This window comes from Zingiber officinale, chromosome 3A (genome assembly GCF_018446385.1).
Source record: "Zingiber officinale cultivar Zhangliang chromosome 3A, Zo_v1.1, whole genome shotgun sequence".
NCBI lineage: Eukaryota > Viridiplantae > Streptophyta > Magnoliopsida > Zingiberales > Zingiberaceae > Zingiber > Zingiber officinale.
The window spans coordinates 162,821,135-162,842,133 of NC_055990.1; the positions used below are offsets into that span (position 1 = coordinate 162,821,135).

A 20,999-nucleotide genomic window follows, 5' to 3' on the forward strand; every position below is an offset into this window, starting at 1 on the left:
GGTTAACGGGGCTTACATCTGGAATGATGCCCTCTTTGCCCCAACGCCCCCTACTCGTTCCTCCTCTCCGACTCCGGCACCGGACGTGAACGTATTCGGCTTTCCCGTCCGCCGACCGATACCATGCCCTGTGCATCTTGTCCTATCCAACGCCAATCCACGCAACGGCGCGAGGTCATGGCTTAATTCCACCCTGCACCCACCCCTTCCTCTTCCGTGATCGGCGACTCCCTCGCCGCTTCCTCGCTTCGCCACCTCGTCCTCCCCTACTCGTCATCGCACTTCTAATTCCCGCTAGGTCGCGAGTCAACGACCTGCCGCAGCTTCCGTGGTGCGTTCCTTCGCGCTCCTCTCCTCCTTGGACCTCGTGCAGCTCCCCTCCCAGTTACCTCGAGGACGCAACCTTCTACCAGAGGGCTGCAGCAACCCCCTTTCTCTTTCGCTGACTCCTCGGCCTCCCTCCATCAACGCACGCGTCCGACGAGGTGCTTGAGTCGTAGAGGATCTTCTCAGGTGCCCGGAGACCTGACTGGAATTCTCGGTGCCTTCACATTGAGGTAAATCGATTTATTGTTTTTGATATTATCTTGAATTAGATGTTAAAATTTGACATTTTTTCCCTTTACAATTTTCAAAGTTCATGTTTTTCATCTTCATTATTTTTTTTCCTTTCACGTTTTATTCGAAATAAAGGAAAACTACGTTACCTTCTTTACATCTACTTTCACCAATATTGTGACTTGAATGGAACATAAAAGTAGTTAATGTGTGCTTATTAGAGGATCAGACTTCCTTTTTGTTTCACAATTAACATTAGTGTTTATTAGAATGAGGGTGAGTGGATGATCATTTGATCACTTGTATTGAGCATGAAGTTGTTGGTACCATCAGAAAAGAACAAACATGATGGCTCTTCAGAATATGATCCTTTTAAAGGATCATTCTACCATTTTCCTGTACATTTTGCCTATTCTTTTATCAACGAGAAGGTAAAGCATTTTGGAAACTAGACTAGTGAAGACTAGCTCCACAATGAGATAGGAAGTGGGTGTGTTCAGAGTACTTTAAGTTATTGCTCATTTTTGTGAAGGTTGACATTCCATCAGAGCTTATTTCCATCGTCCATTTTGGTGAGGTTCTTTTTGATTGATAGGGGCTCATAGGCGGAGGACACGATGGTGTAGACATCCTTCTTGCCAAGGATATTAATGCTATTCAAGTATTTGCAAAGATTAGTGTCACTCTAGCTTTCTATACACAACCACATCTCAAATCTCCTACAATCCAATTGCCTCAATCTTTGAGATTGGTGAAGAGGCAGCAACGAGGAGATTGGGTGAAGGGAATTGGGTGGACCTAGTAGGTAATGAATTTAATGAGTCTTTGTTGAGGAGCCCTTTAATGGGGATGTGGACCTCAAATATCTTGATTTCTGAGGATACATTCAGATTTGAGGGGCATGTGGACGTCAAGATGGACAATCATGATTGTGCTAATGATGATTAAGTTGTTGGAGGTGGGTTTGAGAGGATGATGATCTTGAGGCGAGTGAGGGGACACTTATTGCGGTTGCTCTTGGTGCAACCTCCTTTTGGTTTGGTCACATTTGGTTGTTGTTGTTTGGGGGAATGGAGATCTGTTGCGGAATCATATCTGTTGCTTGAGACTAGCTGTTGAGAGGTGAAGCAGGTGGAAGAGAGGAGGGAAGTGCATAGGAAGAAAGAACCACAAATGGAGGCCAGTGGCAAAGGTGTATTTCATGCTGGAAACCTTTTCTGAAATGGGAATAGGGAAGAAATCTTGTAATACCAAGATTTTTTTCTTCAGTTTAGAAAGAGAAATTGTATTAGATATAGTCTTGTTGCGTTCTTAGTAGTATTTTGATTGTATTAGAATCGGGAAGATGGCGTGCTGGTTACGTGGCGTCGATATTAACCGTGAGGAGACTTCAAGCAGCAGGGACCTGACACCGCGATCGAACCTGTGCATCAAGAGAAGAGCTAGAGGAAGAAAATGCGAGCCAGGGGGGTCCCCGGTGCTGATACTCCAATGCTCAAGTCAGGCAAACGGTAGTGGAGAAGATGAGGAACACTAACGATGAAGAATGAACTCTGATAGCAAAGCTTCGCGTACTTGCACTTGTAGGTGGAGATCCCCTTATATAGTGTTACTTTTCCCCTCTGCATGAATCTCGATGCTTTACTAAAATAGGGTCGATCAATATAACAGTCTGACACCTTTTCTGAAATAAGCCCGCAATTCCCGCACTTTGTAGGGTAGAAGCTTCTGAGTACAGCTTGCACGGGGAATATTCCCCTGATTCTCTTACAACGGTTACACAAAACACCAAAAAGGAATGTTGAGCTGATGGGCCATTAATGCGTTGTGATGATAGGTCGGTTGAGTCCCTTCCAACGTCCAATCGGACTTGCTCTCGGAGGGGGTCGATTCGGCTAAGGGATGTAAACCACTTTGAGGACTCAGGCTCCTTGAGGACTCGACTCAGCCTCCTTGAGGACTCGGCTCAGCCTCCTTGAGGACTTGACTCGACCTTTCCCCGAGCTAGGAGGACTCAGGCTCCAATTAGACCAAATGTCTGATCGGCTGTACTACTTGGCCGAGCCATGTGACTATGTTGGCCCCGATTGTCGACCACTCCTTGACTTTGATCACCACATCAACCAGCTTTCTTAACTCCGACCCCAACTTCAGGAGCCCTACCTTATTCGCCGTATCACTAATGATAGGGTATTTTCTAGACTTCTTATTGATCCTTTGTTGGTTTCAGTATAGTAAATATAGTTATTTTTTCCTCTCAATTAATGTTGTCTGTCTCATTGGTAGGACTTGGTTTCTCAGAAGCAAAAGATCGGATCAACTATCGTGCCAATTGTCTTGCTGCCTCCTTTCAAACATCTTGTGCTTTGCAAGTTTTTCCATTCTTTGCTGTCAACAGAACATCTTCCCCTGCCATGGATCCTACCATAATGAAGCTCCTTGAAGAGGATGAGGTATCGATTTTATCCACCTATACCTTGATTTGTTGATAATGTGCGTAGCTTGCTGCTGGAATTTGTGAGGCCATCTTTGCCTAATGAAGATAAGAGAGAAATTTATGATTGCATTTGCAGGATGAGAGCATGCACTCTGGTGCTGATGTAGATGCCTTGTCAGCAGCATTGAACCGTGATATTGGCGGTGATCAAGCTATGGTTGGCCCGCCCTTGGACCCTGATGCAGGTGGGCCCCTTTTCTCTTTTTTGGTATTGGCGTCTTGGCCTACATGACCAAATGCTTGATTCTATCCTGATGCTACTTGTATGTTCTTGTTTCAGTTCTCACATCTTGAGATGGACTTGTGTGCTACCACTTAAAGTAACATTTAGGAAATTTCTGTTGAATTTACTCACTCAGAACATAAGCTTTGTACTGTGTAAAGAGATACTCATATTAATACTTAAACTGGGTTTAGGTAGCAGCAGTGTTGATTTCCAAAATACTTATGTGGATATTTGTTGCAAAGTGATCTTTGGATGTAGTTCATTTACTAGGGGTAAAAGTTGTGAATAAGATGGTGGTACCAATAGTCTTTCAATTCTTTAAACTTTCTGTGTCAATAATGTTAGCCCTTGAGTTGCATGCTGCAGAGTAGTCTGTAATTCTTGTGGAGTGAGCACTAAGACCCACTTAAAAATGACTATCTATGATTTTCTGTTTTATAAAGATTCAATTTGGTCACAAGAAAAAAACCAACATCGTGAGAAATTTACTAAATATACACTTCATTCCTTATGGGTCTCACCCATTATTGGAAGCATTTGAATGTATGGCATTTCTCTGCATGGAGACCATTTGAGTTCAAGATAGATTTCCAGGTTGATAAGTGCTCTTCAGTAAACTGTAGGACATAATAGAGTTTGAGTGAATCATTTAACTATAAATTATTAGATTAAGAATTTACTGAGAAAGAACTGGCGCCACGTGATCGAATTTTTTTTATTGAATTAAGAGATTATAAACATTAGAGAATTTGATCTCTTTTATAGATCATAGCCTAAATAAATTAGGAGATGTTTGTGTAGCCATAAATCTGGCTTCTCTATTTTTGTCAGTTTTATTGAAGTATTTCAACGTGATCCCTTTTCTCCAATATATTGTTAGATCTAATTTTCAAGATCATACAGCAAATTTCCTATTTTTTTAACTTCTATCATTGTCATGTGTTCATCAGGTGCACCGATGCAAGCAGGCAGTTTACAATCTGAACAAGTAATTAGACAGTGGAAAACGTCCAGTGAAATAGGAAATGACCAGCATACTGAACAAAAAGAACAAGACCAACCTTTACAATCATCAGAGCAGCATTCATCTGGAGGTGAATTGGTTCAGACAAATTCTGCTCCTCAACCTCGAGTGGAGCAGTTCAATAATCTATCAGAACAAGACCAGATGACTCTTAAGCAAGAGCTTTCAGACTCAAATAACTGTCAGCAACACTCAGAAGCTAATTCACTTCAACCTGTTCAAAAGCAACTGGTAAAGAAACCTGAGCAAAGTAATATGCCAGTCTCAGATACAATTGAGGACACAAATCAAGATGTTGCCCAGCATTCTGAGAAACAACAACAGCAGCAGCACAGTGTCCAGCAGTCAAGCAATCAACAAACATCAAACACAGCAAATGCTGCTATTCAGCCTTCTGAGAACCAACAACACCACATAATGCAGCAGTCAAATAATCAGCAAACACCCAGTTCTAGTCAATCAAACATGGCATTAAGAAAGACTAAAGCTGCTTCCTCCATACCTTTCCATATGCTGATTCCAATTCTACGGCCTCACCTTGACAACGATAGGTCCATGCAGCTACAGTCTATTTTCGCTAAACTTAGGGTACGTGATTCTTTGAGCTATTCAAATGTCTTTATTCAATACAAAACCATAAAACAATTTGGTGTTATAGAACATGGAGATTTGTTGGGAATGCAATAGGATAGTTGACTTAGATTTTGGGGTGCGTGGGGTAGTGGTATGTAGCTAGTAGGAGAGGATACAATACTTGGCGAAATCCAACAAGATATGTTTTTCTTCTATCAATAAGTGCTGCTTAGTCTTTTGCTTTTCTCTTTTCATATTAACTTGTGTAATTCCATCTTTTTGGTAGATCATGGAATATGGCTAGTTAACTAAAACTACTTTTATGTTAACTTTAACTTCAAAACTTTCACTTGTATCCCAAATCTTTGTTTGACTGCCATTTTATATGTTCTTTTGTTATGCCCATAATAAATTACATGCTAGAACCAGATTCATACAATTTGATTCATTGTGGAAAATAGACCTAAATTTGCAACATATTTTCTAGAATAATGAAATCAGCAAAGAGGACTTCTTGAGAGTGATAAGGAATATAGTTGGTGATCAGATGCTTAGACAAGCAGCTCAAAAGGTACAAATGCAGGTAACTATCAGAGACATCTTTTCTTATCCTTTGATGCTGTGTGTAGAGAAATAGCTTTCTGTACATATTATTGCCTTTTAAAGTTTGTCTGTTTTCTTTTTGTTGACTTTCTCAGCAGCTTCAGGTGAAGACTGCTCAAAATCCACAGTCAAACACAAATCCATTTTCATTACCAGCTCAAACTTCCTCGCAGCAAGTTTCTCCTGGTGGTGTACAACAGATAACTGGAGCACGACCATTTCCTGCACTCCACTCCTTACCAGCACAGAATCTCAAAGTCCCTGCATCTTCTCCTGGTCAACCTCATGTTCCTGGCTTGCGTCCTAGCACAGGTCCTCAAGAAGTTGGGATTGGGTCAGATGGGAAAGGTTCCCATTCTGTTCAAAATTATACTACCAGCATGAATTTGTCCAATTCTGAGAGGGATGGGTCGATTGGTTCAACACTGCCAGTTAACAGGCCACAACAGTTGCAACCATCTATTTCAGTGCCTGGTAGCACTAGTAGTTATAATACCCATACCTATCCTAGGCCATCTATGAGCTCCTCGACTTCTCTCAGACCCAATCTAGATTCACATGCAAGAACAGTTTCACATACTCAGGGACTTGTTTCGACCCAAATAAGACCAACTCAGGCCATGAATATAGTAAAAATGCCAACATATGAATCAAGTTCTAATAGTGAAACCAAGAGACAGCAAACTGGTTCCTTGACAAACCATTCGACCTCCCTACATAACCCAATTACTTGGCAGATGTCAGCAAACAAAGATCAAAAAAGTACTGGATTGCAGTCAACTTCTTATGTAAAACAAGAGATGGTTGATCAAACATCTGAATCTGCAAATAAAATTCAATTTTCATCTTCAGAGACCACTTCATTCAGTACATCACATTTTAACCAAGGAAATTCTGCATTTGGTTCTTCAAGTATGATGGGAACAAATCAGGTTTCAGGCTCAGTACCTAACCAAGCAGATCAGAATATGCAGGTTAGTATTTGCAAGTTTATAGTTGTGGCAAATACCATTTTTTTTTCATAATCCAATCTCTATGCAGTTACTTTAAGAACCAAGAAAGAAAACAAATAACAACTCAAATAAAAATGATATTTCTTCTTTATAAAAAAATGAAGTTTATTGGAGAAAGTAATGGTTGGAGTCGCATTGTTAAAGAATTCCAATAATGTTTGACAAAATAAAAGTTTGAACTTGTGTCTCTCTGTGGCATATACTGTGCTCCGTTAATTCAACTGGGAACTGGTGTTATTAGAGGCTTTTCAAAAGTACTGCATGATATGCTAAAACCATGAGTATCAAACTAGAGAGTGTGCTACCAAGTTACCTTTGTGTAAGCTAGCCTCCTTTGTCCCTCAGGACTAGCAGAGAGTAGTATAGATATTAACATATTGTCCATTGATGACACTTTTCAATTTGATATTAGCCCTTGACTCACCCTTCTTGTATAAACCTTCAAAGGAATCTTAGGTTTTGGGGGGCATTGGATTCTCATCAATGGTTGCATTATCTCACATTCTCACTTCTGCTTCTGCCATATTTGCCTGCATCAGTGCTTCACTTTGAGATTGTGTTTCCTAGGAGGGTAGAAAGTGAGGGAGAATGAAATGTTGAAAGGGATGAAAAAGTATAAGAGAAATAATTGATTGCTTTCATGTCTCTTTAATTGAAAAAAAAAACATATATGGCTTTCTCCCCCATCATTTCCTTGGATGGGAAAAAGGTGAGTAACCATTATTTTGTTTTTTTAATAAAATAAATAATCCTAAGATAAATATTAAACAAATAAGTTTCTTTTAAAAATTATAAATACAATTGGCTATAGCTGGTTTATATGGACTCATTTAGGCAAGAAGCTAAATGGGCCCCTTTTCACTTTCTTCTCGAAGAAACAGAGGGAACCATTTACCTACCTCACCATGTGATTCCGGCAAAGGAAACATGACAAGTGGAACATTCATTCACTAATGCAATTTTTATGTCCCATAACTTCGACAGATCTTTTTTCTCATCCATCTTCAACACAATGGAATTTGATTGATAAACCATTACACTCTTCTGGGGGTGACCATTTATCTTCAGTCTGCTTAGCTGATTCTACACCCTTAACTCCTTTATCATTGGTGACCATTCAAGGGATTTAGCTGGTATTATTTCGTGCAAGGTCAACATCTACAGTTTGATTTGCTAGGATAAAGAAGAAAAAGGCTCATAAAAGATTTCCCGAAGTTGTCTTGTCCTCAAGTGCATGGTGAAATAAGAGTGTTAGCTTGGTGCTTGCAAGACAAAAACTTTCATTGAAAGAATAAAGTAATGGAAGTGATCAATACAGAAGGGCCTGGAAGCAGTGGGATTGTTTATAACCAAGACGGTATACCTCGTGAGCTAGGAAGGTAGCATATGGTCTTTCTTTCCCGGGCATACCTAGTTTCCTCCATTTTAAAGCGTTATGGATTCTGGATTTTTCCTTCCAAACCATCCCTTTCCAGGGGCGAGTTGAGGGAAGGAAGGTTATTCTAAGGGACGTGTGAAGGTGAGGTAGATTGCTTTCTAATGCAAGGGAGATGCAGAGAAGGAACAAGCGGGTATTCTTTGACATTGAAAGAGTTTAGGGAGGAAAAAATTAACCATCTTACAAGAATGTCCTGAAATGATCGTTTCCCTTAATTTATATATCATCTTCAATGACTCACTTGACAATTAGTTTTAGGTTGATTTAGGCTTATATATTATCCTTTCTATCACTGGACAAATGCCCGTTTTATTTGGAGGAATAGAATTAATTTCCCTTTCATGTTGTTGGCTTGTTGCTATAAAAGGAATGTCTGTTTTCTTTGTATATTATTTTGGAGTTGTTTATTCATAATGATGGAACCCTAGGCAAAATTTTCTCCTATAAGAGTCATCACTTATGGTACCCAAACAATCAATTATTATATACTTGAAATGGAACTGAACACTAGAATAAACCTAATCAGAGATGATACGAAGCGAGGGAGAAAGGACTACGATAGTAAGATTTACATGATTTGTTCTCATTTATCAAAAAGGTATCGTGAGCAAATAGAACACTTTTCAGTAGTATGAATGCAATTATGCAGATCATGAATATGATAGACCAAGAAGTCTGCAGTCAATAGAAAAACAAAACGACTTTTTTTTTTTGCCTACTGCTACTTACTCACTGTGTCTCATTTAAGTTGGTACCTGTTGCCAGTGAAGTACTAAAGTATGGCCGTCTTACACTGGCATGAAGCTACAGTGTTGCACTTTTTAAATTACATTTTCACCCCAGATAATGAATGAAATACAGTATCCTCATGTAAGACTATCTTACAATTTGGCATTTATATCGGGGGTATTCTATTCTACCCTCCAATGTTTCTCTTGAAAATGCCCCCCAACTTTGATTATTGTGAAAATGCCCCCCAATGTTTTGCATTTTGCAAATCCGAAGATTTCAATTTCATAAAATGTTCTCTAAAACTGACCTTCTGTAAAATGCACGAACCTCCTTTCACATGAAATTCTCTTTTTTATTTATGATTACTTTTTGCTGCTAGTATGTAAATGTAAATTCACTTGCAACAGGTGACTTCTGCAATTCCACCCCAATCTGGAGCAACCACAAAAACTCCCTTAAAGAAACCATCTGCTGGCCAGAAGAAACCACTTGATGCACTAGGTTCATCTCCACCCATGTCCAGGTTAACCTCGTACTCTTTTAAATGAGACATGGAGCGTGCCTAGAACTATATAAGTTGTAAATTCTTTGATTATGCCCTCAGCAAAAAACAGAAGACTGCTGGTGCTTTTCTTGATCAAAGCATCGAACAGCTAAATGATGTTACTGCTGTTAGTGGAGTTAATTTAAGGGTATGGACCTGGTTTTGTGCTTAATTTATGGATAGATAGTAGCTTTTGAAATATTTATAATGATATGATGCCACCAAATTTATATTTAGAGTATTTCTGATTATTCAATAGGAAGAGGAAGAGCAGTTATTATCAGGTCTGAAAGAGGATAGTCGAGCTTCAGAAGCAACTCGAAGGGTTGTACAAGAAGAAGAAGACAGGTTGATATTGCAGAAGGCCCCCCTTCAGAAAAAGCTATCAGATATCAGTTACTACCCTTTTCTACTTGATGAAATAAATGTTTCTTTCCCTTTATTTATTTATTTTTAAACCTTCGGAAGACATTTTGGTCTGACACTTCTAATCTGTGGTGTTTGTTGCAGTGTTGAAATGTGGTTTGAAGACTATTGGTGGTGATGTGGAGCGTTGTCTATCAATGGTAATATATATTTATATCATGTGCTTCATCTTGTCGGTAATTTATTTACTTAATAATCCACAATATTTGTCAGTGTGTCGAGGAGCGATTGAAAGGTTTGATATCTTATCTGATAAGACTGTCAAAACAGGTTAGTATAATAATGGACGTGTATGGTTTTATTTATGATTCCCACTACCCTTTGATTGTTATCCCTCTCCCAGAGGGTTGATATTGAAAAATCTAGGCATCAATTTGTCATCACATCGGATGTTCGACGCCAGATTTTTTCAATGAATCAGAAAGCCAAGGAAGAGTGGGACAAGAAGCAGGCTGAAGAGACTGAAAAACATAGGAAAGTAACTGAAGTGAGTATATAAATGGTTCCTCTTTGCTAGTAAATTATTGGTTTGCTTCTCAATTGTTGATACTATGTTATTGGTATATATCACCTCTAATTTAATGTACATGATTTCACTGCTCTGTTAATTCTTGTGTGTAGTGCTTGAAGGCTAAATTAGAATGAAATTTGATATAAGAATCAAGTTCACAGCCACATGGTTAAAATGTGAGTTCATATGTAGGTTAGAATAGAACATACCGAAAGGGGTGCCAATTCATGTTTATTAGGCTGATAAAGCTTGTGAGATGTACAATACCAAGATTAGTATGAGTTTACGAAGTGACTGAAAAGTGAGTGGGCAATTGTGATGAACTTGTGCAAGTGCCTGCTAGTGTCATATATGCTCTTTGAATATATCTTTATGTATATTTGTCATTCTTCATCGCATTTTGAAAAATTAAATAAAATAAAACAAGAATTTTCTCCTTCATTACTCATTCAAGACATCAAGGCAATTATATCCATCATTTACCATCGAAAGAAAAAAGACAATAGCACTCCTATTCATGGTTTTTCATTCAAATTTTAAAATGTTGAGCTAATTTTCTTATTCAAAGCATCATCCTAAAACTTGAATTAAATAAAATAATATTACAATTTTACATAAACGATACAAAATTTCAAGATAGCTGAAAACGGTGAGTTTGTATGTTGCAAGAAATTGAAATGTCAATTCATAAGTAGTAAGAGTAGAAGATACTTTTATTTATTAGCTGTACCAAGTAATAATAAGCCTAAAGATTATGCCACATGGCATTTTGAGAAAGGAAAAAAAATCATAAATTGCAAGTTTAGAGTAATTTGAAGATGATGAATGGATGGGCGTTTATTTTAGTATATAAAAGGACAATCACTTTCACGTAGATTGAAATGATGATCAGATGGTAATAGTTTGTGATATTCATTATTGTATCTAATCAAATTGTTAAAATGTTAGTAATCTTGAAAACATATTGGTATGCTTATGCACAATATTCACATGAACATATGCTAATCATCATGAAAACATTTGAGTAAATAAATTCAAGCTATTTGGGTTGCTTATTCTACTAGTATGCTCATCATAATGGAAACAATTTCTCTATGATTCCTTTAGTTTCTTATATAAGTTATACAAGGCTATGTTTGTCCATCTGTTGTGGTATGAATTTTGTTCATTTTGCATTCTTTTTAGTATTGAAATTTGATAATATTCATTTTTTAGGATATAGTCCATAGTTGTGAAAAGCACGAGCTTGGTTGCGCCTAGGCGCAAAGGCACAGCCAAGTGTGCCATTTGCGCCTAACCTCAAGCACAATACTTGAATGAACCACACTTAAGTGTGCACCTTTTGAGAGGTTAAAGCACACTTAAGGCACGATTTTCCTCGCTTTATTGAAGTTTTTTTTTTTTTTTTTTAAAGTCTAACTCATACCTTTAAATACCTTATAAATTAATTAGGATGCATTAACTTGCATGCATGCAACATATTTTTCTTACTAGACTCTTCCTTTCCCCTAGAAAATGAACATCAAGCTCTCTTGCAAACTTATTTCATTGATTTTCTCTTGCATGATTCTTCCTCTCCCTTAAAAAATCAGCATCAACCTCCCCTCCATTCCCTTTTCAAACGTGAACTCTTCTCTCGCCTACAACATGAACATCGGTCTTCTAGATTTGGCTACACTTTCTTGTTTTTCTCCTTTTGTTTCGTCAGAACGGTATGTTTTCTTCCTCACATATTGAAGTTCACAAGTTTTTTATCGGTTTTATTTTTTTTCTCTCACATAATCAAATTGTAAATTAGTTCAGAATTTACATTCTAATGATTTTGTTTTTCCGTTCCTCATAAATTTAAATTGTAAATTAGTTTAAAATTTTCATTCATTTGGATTTTTCTTTAATTTGAAATTTGATTTTGATTATGAAGATAAACTATTTTAATATTTGAATGTTAGTGAATTTTATATTTACATTATTGTTTAATAGTTTGTGAAATATTTGAATTTTGTTATATATGTTTGAATTATTAAAAATTTATGTCCAAAGTGTAAGGCGCGCATCTCATCTTGCATCTCAGGCCCCACAGCACCTATGCCCTTTTGGGCACCTCACGCCTAAAAGAACTATGATATAGTCTGATTATTTGACCTAAGATTTATTCATTAACCTTTCTTGTATCCTATTAGATAGGGCTATCACATGCAGCCATCTCAGCTATTTACACGTTGAAATATGTGAATCAAGCACTGCTACATGTATATAGCTATTGGCATCTGACTTTCTTCCTCAATTGTTTGGCCTGAGATGTAAATCTAAAGAGATTTCCTTAATCAATTTTCTGTTTGATTTGTTGAATTATCCGTTTAGCATATTTTGACATGATGCATGACTTGAGATGGAGACTACAAGTGTACAATAATTTCTAATATATGTAACTGCAGATGGATGGAAACACAGAAGCTGTTTGATGTAAATCTAAAGAGATTTCCTTAATCAATTTTCTGTTTGATTTGTTGAATTATCCGTTTAGCATATTTTGACATGATGCATGACTTGAGATGGAGACTACAAGTGTACAATAATTTCTAATATATGTAACTGCAGATGGATGGAAACACAGAAGCTGATGCAGACAAGGACAAAGGGGATCGTTCTAAAGCCACGAAGGTATCGTCAATCTTTTGTGGAATTATTGTCTTCTTTTCTTTTGCCCTGTAATTACTTTGTTGTATGGGCAGGTTAACAAAGAAGAAGATGATAAAATGAGAACCACAGCTGCAAATGTTGCAGCTCGAGCCGCTGTTGGTGGAGATGATATGCTGTCAAAGTGGCAACTCATGGCTGAGCGAGCTCGTCAAAAACATGATGGTCCTGATGGGGCTTCTGCTTCCCAGCTAGGTAAAAGTGCAAACAGTAAATCTTCACTGAACTCTGGAAGAGGTCCCAGAGAAAAGCATGAATCAGATAAGAAAGGCTCTTCCTTGTCAACATCTGGTAAGTCTGTTACCAACATATGACGCTTGATATCTCTGTGTGTGTTCAATCCCAAGTATAAAAATGGTATTAGCAGGTGAGTATGATCTTGTTAGGAACAAAAATGGTCACTTCTTATTCAGATGATTTAAATGGTTTATAAGGATTGGATTTGGACAGTCTGATCTAGTATTAGGCTAATTGGTTTCTCAGACTTAACAAGTCATAAGGTGTGATTATATTTGAGTGAATTTGTCTGATTCGATCTATTATCTGACTTGCGTAGAATTGAGACTTTTCGTGTCTGCTATCAACTAACCATTATAGTGATGCAGTTTACATATTTAGATTCAGTCCGATCCTTTGGTACTCTCCTTATCTGCTTTTGATCTAACACATAAAACAAGAGTTACTAGTAAAATTCATTGCAGTTCACTGCATCATATGCAAGAGTTAATATTATATTGAAGCCTGAAATAGCATGATTCATCCTGATCCTTTACTTAAAAATCTGATGTTGCAGGTGGTGCGAGGAGATTTGGGAGGAACAATGCCCTGGCCCATCCAAAAGTTGCACGTAACATCTCCGTTAAAGATGTGATAGCGGCCCTTGAGAGGGAGCCACAGATGTCGAAATCATCTTTGATTTACCGCCTGTATGAGAGATTGCCCAGCGATTCTCCGGCAGAATAGCTAAGGGTGAACTTCATCTCTATTAAACATGTGATCAGCCGTCCTTGAGAGGAAACCAGGATACCGAAATCATCGCCTGTACGATAGATCATCCAGTGATTCTGCAACCGAACAGTCTATGGAGAGCTTGATCTCTGTTCAATGATGTTTTAATGTATTTTCTGAGTACAAAAGTTTCTGCAACAATTAATTGTGGTTATTTAAATTATCGAACTCTGGACGATACACTGACACTGAAGGCCTGTATTTAATGGAAATTGAAGAGCAATTCTGCATTACAAGTGTAGTTAGAATTTGTATTGATGATTAAATTCTGTAATCTGCGGTTTTGTTGTATAGGTGCACTACCAACTTCTAGGAAACGTCGTTAATTGTTTCAGGGAGTAAATTTAAAAATGAGACATTAAATTTATTACGAAAGTATTTCTTGGATAGCTACTAAGCTCAATCAAAGACATTAATATCTCATAATTTAGTCAAAACAAGGATCCAATCAACAAAATTTGCTCTTTTACTATCAACAATATAAAATTATAGATTTTGAAGTACGAACCATGAACCATGTTCAAGAACTTATCTTGCCACATCGTGGCTGCAAAGTTCCTTTCCACAATGGCACAAAAGTCCAAAGTGAGCACTACAGGCATGATGAAGAAAAGCTACATTTTCTTATAATTAATGCCTCCATCTAGATTTCTAATCAACAATAAACAAAAAAAAATAATCATACATTCATATAATATTATAACGCCTCCATCTCTAATCAACAAAGGTCAAAAAAAAAAGATTCATACATAAATATAATATAATATATATATACATGCCTATGGCCATCCATTTCATATTTAAGAGAAAATTAATGATGGAAGGTACGTGATATATTTTAATTTAATCTTATTACAGTAGAAAAAGAGATGCCTTAAGTTAAGTGGCATTAATACGACAAAATATTACAGGCTTTTCTTTCTGAGCATGAATTGATTTCAGGTGGCCTCTCTTCAAGAAGATCATTTTATACCTTTAAGCATCCAACTGCAATATATATGTTAGGTTTGAAAAAGATAGATCAAATCTATACTTTCTAATTGAAATTATATGTATTTTTTGTAATGTTGGTTGATTAATCATATTTAGTCTTTTTTCTCTAAAGTTAGGCAGGAGGCTAAAGATTAAATCTTTAGTGCTTAATTATATCTTTATAGAACACTATATTTTTAAATGTATGTAGTGAACCACAATTGATCTCAATAATTGTTCAAACTTTCCAACACTTAGTACAAAGACACAAATAGTAGGATATTTACATATATATACATGGATACTACAATAAAAACAATCATTTTTTTGTCATTATTACTTATTTTTCGATCCTTTTATGAGTGTCCTTAAAATGGTGCTAAAAGGAGTTATTGAAGTGGCATCATGAATATGTTTTAAGTATTGAAATATAGTTGAAATGTAATAATAGATAGATAATGAATGATAGGACATCATATATTGTCATTAATATCAATGATATATATTAGATTATGAATAATATCATGTCCTATAATTAATTGAGGCTCTTAGATTATTAAAATATTGATTTCCGCGATTTGTACAATGAGATATGAATGAGATTCAAGTGTGGCAAAATTGAATGAGTAATTCATGGTAAATCTTTTGGAGACAAGCAACAAAGACTCATCTTCTTTCTATTCTTTCATGAGTTCATTAGAATTGAAGATTGGATTATTTTTTTTTTCTTTCAAAACATAGCCCAATTTCAATAAATTTCAACTAAATCTATTCTTAATTTGATGATATTTCAATTGGTGTCATCTAATTTTCCACTGAAATTTTAATTATTTCTAATTAATCTCTAAAACTCTAATCTTGTTAAACTTCTAATCAATTCAACCTATCTAAAAGATATTACAAATTGGTTAAAAATCTATTATTTAATTCAGATCTTCTCTCCACATCTACACTCTAAGAGTCATGAATTCAATCATGAGAAACTCAATAAGACAACCAACTCTTCTTAACTTAATTCTTCATTCATTGACAAGAAGCCAATATTTGACTGTATGATTAAACCCTAGATGCAAATATTAAGATCAGTTTCATTAATACGCCAAAAAGTTACATGCATTCAACTATATATTAATATGTTGTCAATGCACTCATCTCCTTTTCCCTTAATGCTTCCTCTCCTACCAAGCCATGCTTCCTCTTCAATGGTGAGCAAGCCTCTTCAGTCTTTATGCGTCTGACGTCTGTGTACCTATATATATCTCTCTTCATATTCGTGAGACCGGTATAGGATCTACATTTTATTATTGCAGCCTTTTAATTAAATTCAATATATTTCATTGATTAATTAACGTGATTATAGTTGCAAATTAATGGAATTATTATTGTACCTGATGTAGAGGAAGAAGGAGAAGGGGAAGGAGAAGGGCAGTTCATCGTCTTCTTCTTCTTGTTGGTGTCGTCGTCGGCTAATCCAGCAAAGAGACCGGCAGCGTTCATCTGCTTGTTGATCATGCGAGCTGCGTAGTAAGGGATGGTAATGGCGTTGCAGTCGTAATTCGATCTCCATTGTTGTTGTTGTTTTTTCTTCTTCTTCTCCGTCATCAGCACATTGACGAACATGATGGTGTCCAACAAGCTCTCCTTCGCCATGTGCTTCATGTCGTACGCCTGCGCCCTCCGCCACAGGCTCCTCGCGTGCCGGTTCGCCGGCCGAGCGAGCGCCAGCGCCCGAGTGGCGTCGCTGATGGCGGCGTCCGCCTCCCGCATCAGCACCCAGCACTGCGCCCTGTTGCTGTACAGCACCACCCTCTCCTTCCTGCTCCTCACCGGGCACACCTCCAGCGCTTCGCCGTACCGGATGACCGCCGCCTCCACGCTCCCGGACCGGAATTCCTCGTTGCCTCGGCGCTTCCTCGACGAGCTCAGCAGCGACCGCGCTGCGATCTCTTCTTCCGACATGCGCGATTCTCTGTTTTTCCTCTCCACTTTTAGTTCCCACAGGAACTTGATGGCGCGCTGGGCCGCCGTTTCTCCGGCCATCTTCGTCGCGTCGTAATCCAGAAGCAGCGTCTTCGTTATGGCGTCTCCGATTCTTTTCCTGGCGCCCAGGGTTTCCAGCTCCGCCAAATCGACGAGACAGGGGGCGGCGATCTCCAAGGCCACGCGTCGAGTCTTCCGGTCGTCCAGCAGCAAGAGGAGGCAATCGACGCCCATGTACTGCCAGTCGTCGGAGGACCTCGCGAGGTTGCACAAACTCTCCATCGCTTCCGCGCTTCGCGCCACCGCCGCCCGCCCCTCTGCACTGCGGCAGAGTATTCTCATCAGCCCGACTCCGGCAGGGGAGTCGCCGTTGGCCAGACCTCCCCACATCCCGCTCAACTCCCTCACGAATCCGGCTTCCCGGCGGAGGATCAAGTGCCTGCACGGCGTGTCCCTGTGCGCCAAGCAGCAGAGCAAATAGAGCGACCAGCACTGGAGCTGGCTCGCCCACTCCTCCGCTCGCCGGACCTCCGCCTCCGGCCCCCCGAGCCCCCGCGTCAGCAGATCGCGGTGGTACTCCACCCGGTCCCCAGGCTCCGCCGCCACTAACTCGCTGTGCACCCTCGCGAGGCAGGTGGAGGCGGCACGCATGGCCAGCTCCACCACCTCCTCGCGGCGGCGCGCCACGGCCGGGAAGGTGACGTCGTAGCTGGCCAGGTGGCCGAGTGCCCGGACGGCGACGCGCTGCTCGACCCAGGTGATGCTCCCGCGGAGGAGGTCGAGGAGCGGCTGCACGGCGCCGGCGTCGACGGCGAGGGCAGCGAGCTCAGGGAGGCGGATGGTGTAGGAGCCGAGGACGTGGGCGGCGTAGTAAGGGATATAAACGTTCTGGTGGCAGCGGAGCCACGCGGGGTCCGCGATGGCCTTGGCGATGAGGAGCGACATGCAGCGGAGGGCCCCGAGGGACGGCAGCTCGGGGTCGTCGGGCCGGGTCATGGCGATGTTCCACAAAGCACTGAGTACAAGAACGTCTGCCTCGTCGTCGCGGCGCGGCATGTTATCGAAGAAGCCGGCGAGAGCCGATCGCCGGCGGCAAGGATTACGCTCCTTCATGGCACAAAAAAAGCAGCAAATCGTACTCGAGACGTCGGCCGTCTCCTCCTCCTCCTCCTCCTCCTCCTTCATCAGCTTGTTGTTGTTACTCCTACTGCTACCTGTCATGATCTCCATGACAATCGATCGATCGAATTATATCGACAGGGAAGATTAATCGAGATGCGATCGATCGTACTAGATATAGAAATCAATCGACTGCAGGACGGTGAATTATATTGGAACTAGGTCAAGCGGGGCGGCGCATGACAAAGGTGACATGATTAATTAACTCGGTTGCTGCTTTTGATGAGATTAAGCAAAGTTAATTAGTGGCTTCAGCTTTGAAGAGATTAACTCAATTACAGTTATAATTAATTAGTTACTCCGGTCCTTGAACAGATACAATTGCATGTATTAATTAGTTAATTAGTTCGCGTATGTATGGTTAATTGCAGAGTGCAGGGAGAGGAGTCTAAAGTTGCGGCGGGTAATTACCGATGAAAACTGGCGTTAACTCTGAGTTATTAAGCTCCATCTGCATGGATTGTTTGTTTAATTAACGGTCGACATGAAGAGTAATTACTTTTGGTGATCTCATCGGGAATTAATGGCTGGAACAGGTGCATGAGCTCCCATCACGGCATTAAAGTTGAGGTTTAAGTAGTGATTATCATTTATTATATATTTTTGACTGAAAAAGGCATGAACTAATTATGCCGGCCGGCAAAAAGGAGGTGGTCCTTCCAGATGCCTATATATGCTCGCTTTGTCTTCCATCATCTTTATCGCATTGGGTGTTCTAGAGCATCCATATTAATTTTTTTTATTTAAAGTACATAATCTAGAGTAAAAAAATTATTTTATTAAATTTAAATATTTATTTTTTACTATATGATCCGGCGGTAAGAACAAGGGACCCCCGTTCTAGGGAGTCAACGCCACGAAAAAGTCAAAGGATCAGGTGGTCGATAGAAGAAGGATGAGCCGATAGAAGAAGGATGGGCCGACCGGAGAAGGATGAGTCGACCGTCCGGCCGGCCGACCGGTGACTAACAGATGACAAAAGGCGCCCCGGCAGGAGTCGGGGTTCCGGCGCTCATTGAATAGGATTGTAAGGCCGAGCGGATGACACGTTCGGCCGAAGACATAAGGTGGCATACTGCTAATGGTCTCCACAGAGCACCTTACCGGAAATCTCCCAAGTAGACCATGCTATGTGACCGGTAAGTAGAAAAGGACATCTGACAGCGGGCATGCTCTATAATCTGGCCATACTCCAAATCTTACGACAGAAGGATCCGCTGTCCCATCAGAGACGTGCTCAAACTGTTGCAGTATGGTGTTAGGTAAGCTCCTCTGACAAGCCCACACTACGGTATGGGGAAGGACACGTATACACCTCGGTATGTGTGCACTCACTCCTCCACAGCCCTATATAAAGGCCCTCACCCTTCGCCGGAGGTACGCGTTCTAGGAGATTTGGAGCCACTTTCTTGTTGTCGAGCTTTGCCTGACTTGAGCGTCGGAGGGTCGTCGCCGAGAACCCCTTCCCGGTCCAACTTCTGTGCAGGTTCACCGGAGGATCATACGACCAGTCGGAGATCCACATCAGCGACTCGGAGAGCGCCACGTGCCCAGCGTCCGTCGATTCAGCTTTCGGACAGGATCACTATACTATATATCAATTTTTCTATTAATTCTGTCTCATAGAATGAAATTCATTCCTTAAATTTATAGAAGCACTATTTATAAATATTAATACGGTGATAAAAGAGGGCCACTAAGTGTGGGTCAAAGGATGAAGATAACAATCTACGTAGAGGTCAAAGTCAAGGAGGCCAACGCCAGAAGACCGACGAATCCACCAAAAGGTGGCCGAACGGAGCCCTGCATCAAGGGTCAACCGGCATATGTTGCCCGACCGACAAAGAGATGGGCCAAGCGAAACGCCCGTGCAGCCAAGATCACCAGAAGTTCGTCATGGAGCAAAGAAACCTGGAGATGACTGAAACGTTATTCAAGTCAGGTAAGAACGTGCTATCGAAACTCATCACCATATGAAAGAGCAACCAAGTCCTTCCAAGCAGAGGAGTACTTGGCCGATCAGAGGAGTACTTAGCCGAGCGGCTATCCCACTCGGCCGATCAGCTGGAACGCTGACATGTTTTTATATATACTTTTGGGAGATAATGTCGCCAACATGAGATATGATCAACAGGTGAATCATACGACGGACAACTCAGAGGACGTGCCCATGGCCAATTGGAGAACGTGTCTATGACCACGTGTTTATGACCAATTGGGGAACGTGTCCGCTGTTGGCACAGCGGGGCCGACAAGAGAGGATTGAATCGCTGGAAATACTAAAATACCCTTCTCGTTCTTTCAACTCTATTTAAAATGCAACAATAATAATAAAATAAAAGTGACAAAAAAAATAAGAAAGAGACTCGGGATTTACTTGATTACAACCTACGTGGTTGTTAATCCAAGGCAGTTGCAAAGCTTTCTAAGAATCTCCTTCTCTGAAGGCAGAGAAACCTTTTACATATAATGCAAGCTCAAACAGTTGCTAGGAAGTTAATATAAGAGTTGATATTTTATTTCCTACCTCCAGAAGCCTTTTTATAGCTCTTGAAAATCCTATCCATAGCTTGAGGGCGTCTCCAAGGGAAATGGAGGGTGCCTCCAGCAAGGCAGCAACCGATAAAGGTTTATCCGTTACTAACGACTACTTTGGCCAAGTCAAGGGCGCCTTCCATAGGCATGGAAGGTGCCTCCCTTGATATTATGGCGCCTTCCATGCCCATGGAAGGCACCCTCCGCTTGAAGGGAGCGAAGGCGCATGGGGCACCTCGGAGGCGTATGTGGCGCCTCGAAGGCAACTTCTATTCCTTTAGAAGGCGGCTTCAGCAGATTCTCCAGCCTCCATATGGTCTTGAGCTGCTACGATCGCCTGGGTGATTGCGACCAAGCGAAATAGGGTTCATCCGAATCTAATTTCTGATCTTCTCCTCGAGCAGGCTTCCACTTCGGTGTACTCTTCCACAATACTTTCGTCCCTCGGATGCACCGAGCCCGTCGACTCTCTTCCCGTGTCAT

General features: G+C 40.3%; 2 protein-coding genes across 5 annotated transcripts; one reads left to right on the top strand and one right to left on the bottom strand.

Moving 5' to 3' along the window:
- Window positions 1-4: 4 nt before the first annotated feature.
- On the top strand, window positions 5-14,083 carry LOC122053246 (transcription initiation factor TFIID subunit 4b-like). Of its 3 annotated transcripts, none has more exons than XM_042615200.1 (15): window positions 5-557; window positions 2,845-3,011; window positions 3,132-3,240; window positions 4,232-4,893; window positions 5,366-5,461; window positions 5,577-6,455; window positions 9,072-9,187; window positions 9,269-9,356; window positions 9,468-9,603; window positions 9,719-9,774; window positions 9,848-9,904; window positions 9,978-10,121; window positions 12,744-12,806; window positions 12,878-13,133; window positions 13,636-14,083. In XM_042615200.1, exons 2-15 carry the CDS (start codon window positions 2,973-2,975, stop codon window positions 13,803-13,805), a joined length of 2,871 nt encoding a protein of 956 aa, XP_042471134.1. In that variant the 5' UTR covers window positions 5-557; window positions 2,845-2,972; the 3' UTR covers window positions 13,806-14,083. The 3 variants fall into 3 exon arrangements, with proteins under 3 accessions (XP_042471134.1, XP_042471135.1, XP_042471136.1); XM_042615201.1 differs by having other exon boundaries at window positions 5,580-6,455; XM_042615202.1 differs by lacking the exons at window positions 12,878-13,133; window positions 13,636-14,083 and having other exon boundaries at window positions 12,581-12,808.
- A 1,729-nt stretch (window positions 14,084-15,812) lies between these two features.
- LOC122053249 lies at window positions 15,813-18,187 on the bottom strand. 2 transcript variants are annotated; one of them, XM_042615206.1, is made up of 2 exons: window positions 16,211-18,187; window positions 15,813-16,071 (listed from the first exon to the last, which is right to left on the bottom strand). In XM_042615206.1, the coding sequence occupies exons 1-2, from the start codon at window positions 18,030-18,032 to the stop codon at window positions 16,049-16,051; spliced, it is 1,845 nt and encodes a 614-aa protein (XP_042471140.1). In that variant the 5' UTR covers window positions 18,033-18,187; the 3' UTR covers window positions 15,813-16,048. The 2 variants fall into 2 exon arrangements, with proteins under 2 accessions (XP_042471140.1, XP_042471139.1); XM_042615205.1 differs by having other exon boundaries at window positions 15,813-16,113.
- Between the last annotated feature and the right edge of the window lie 2,812 nt (window positions 18,188-20,999).

What these genes read in the sequence shown, in the direction of transcription:
- LOC122053246 (XM_042615200.1), top strand. Translation starts at nt 2,973, where the DNA reads ATGGATCCTACCATAATGAAGCTCCTTGAAGAGGATGAG. An exon ending in CTATTTTCGCTAAACTTAGG is followed by an intron (nt 4,894 to 5,365) that starts GTACGTGATTCT and finishes CATATTTTCTAG; the next exon opens with AATAATGAAATCAGCAAAGA. An exon ending in CTCAAAAGGTACAAATGCAG is followed by an intron (nt 5,462 to 5,576) that starts GTAACTATCAGA and finishes TGACTTTCTCAG; the next exon opens with CAGCTTCAGGTGAAGACTGC.
- LOC122053249 (XM_042615205.1), bottom strand. Translation starts at nt 18,032, where the DNA reads ATGGAGATCATGACAGGTAGCAGTAGGAGTAACAACAACAAGCTGATG. An exon ending in TCCTTCTTCCTCTACATCAG is followed by an intron (nt 16,114 to 16,210) that starts GTACAATAATAA and finishes AATAAAATGTAG; the next exon opens with ATCCTATACCGGTCTCACGA.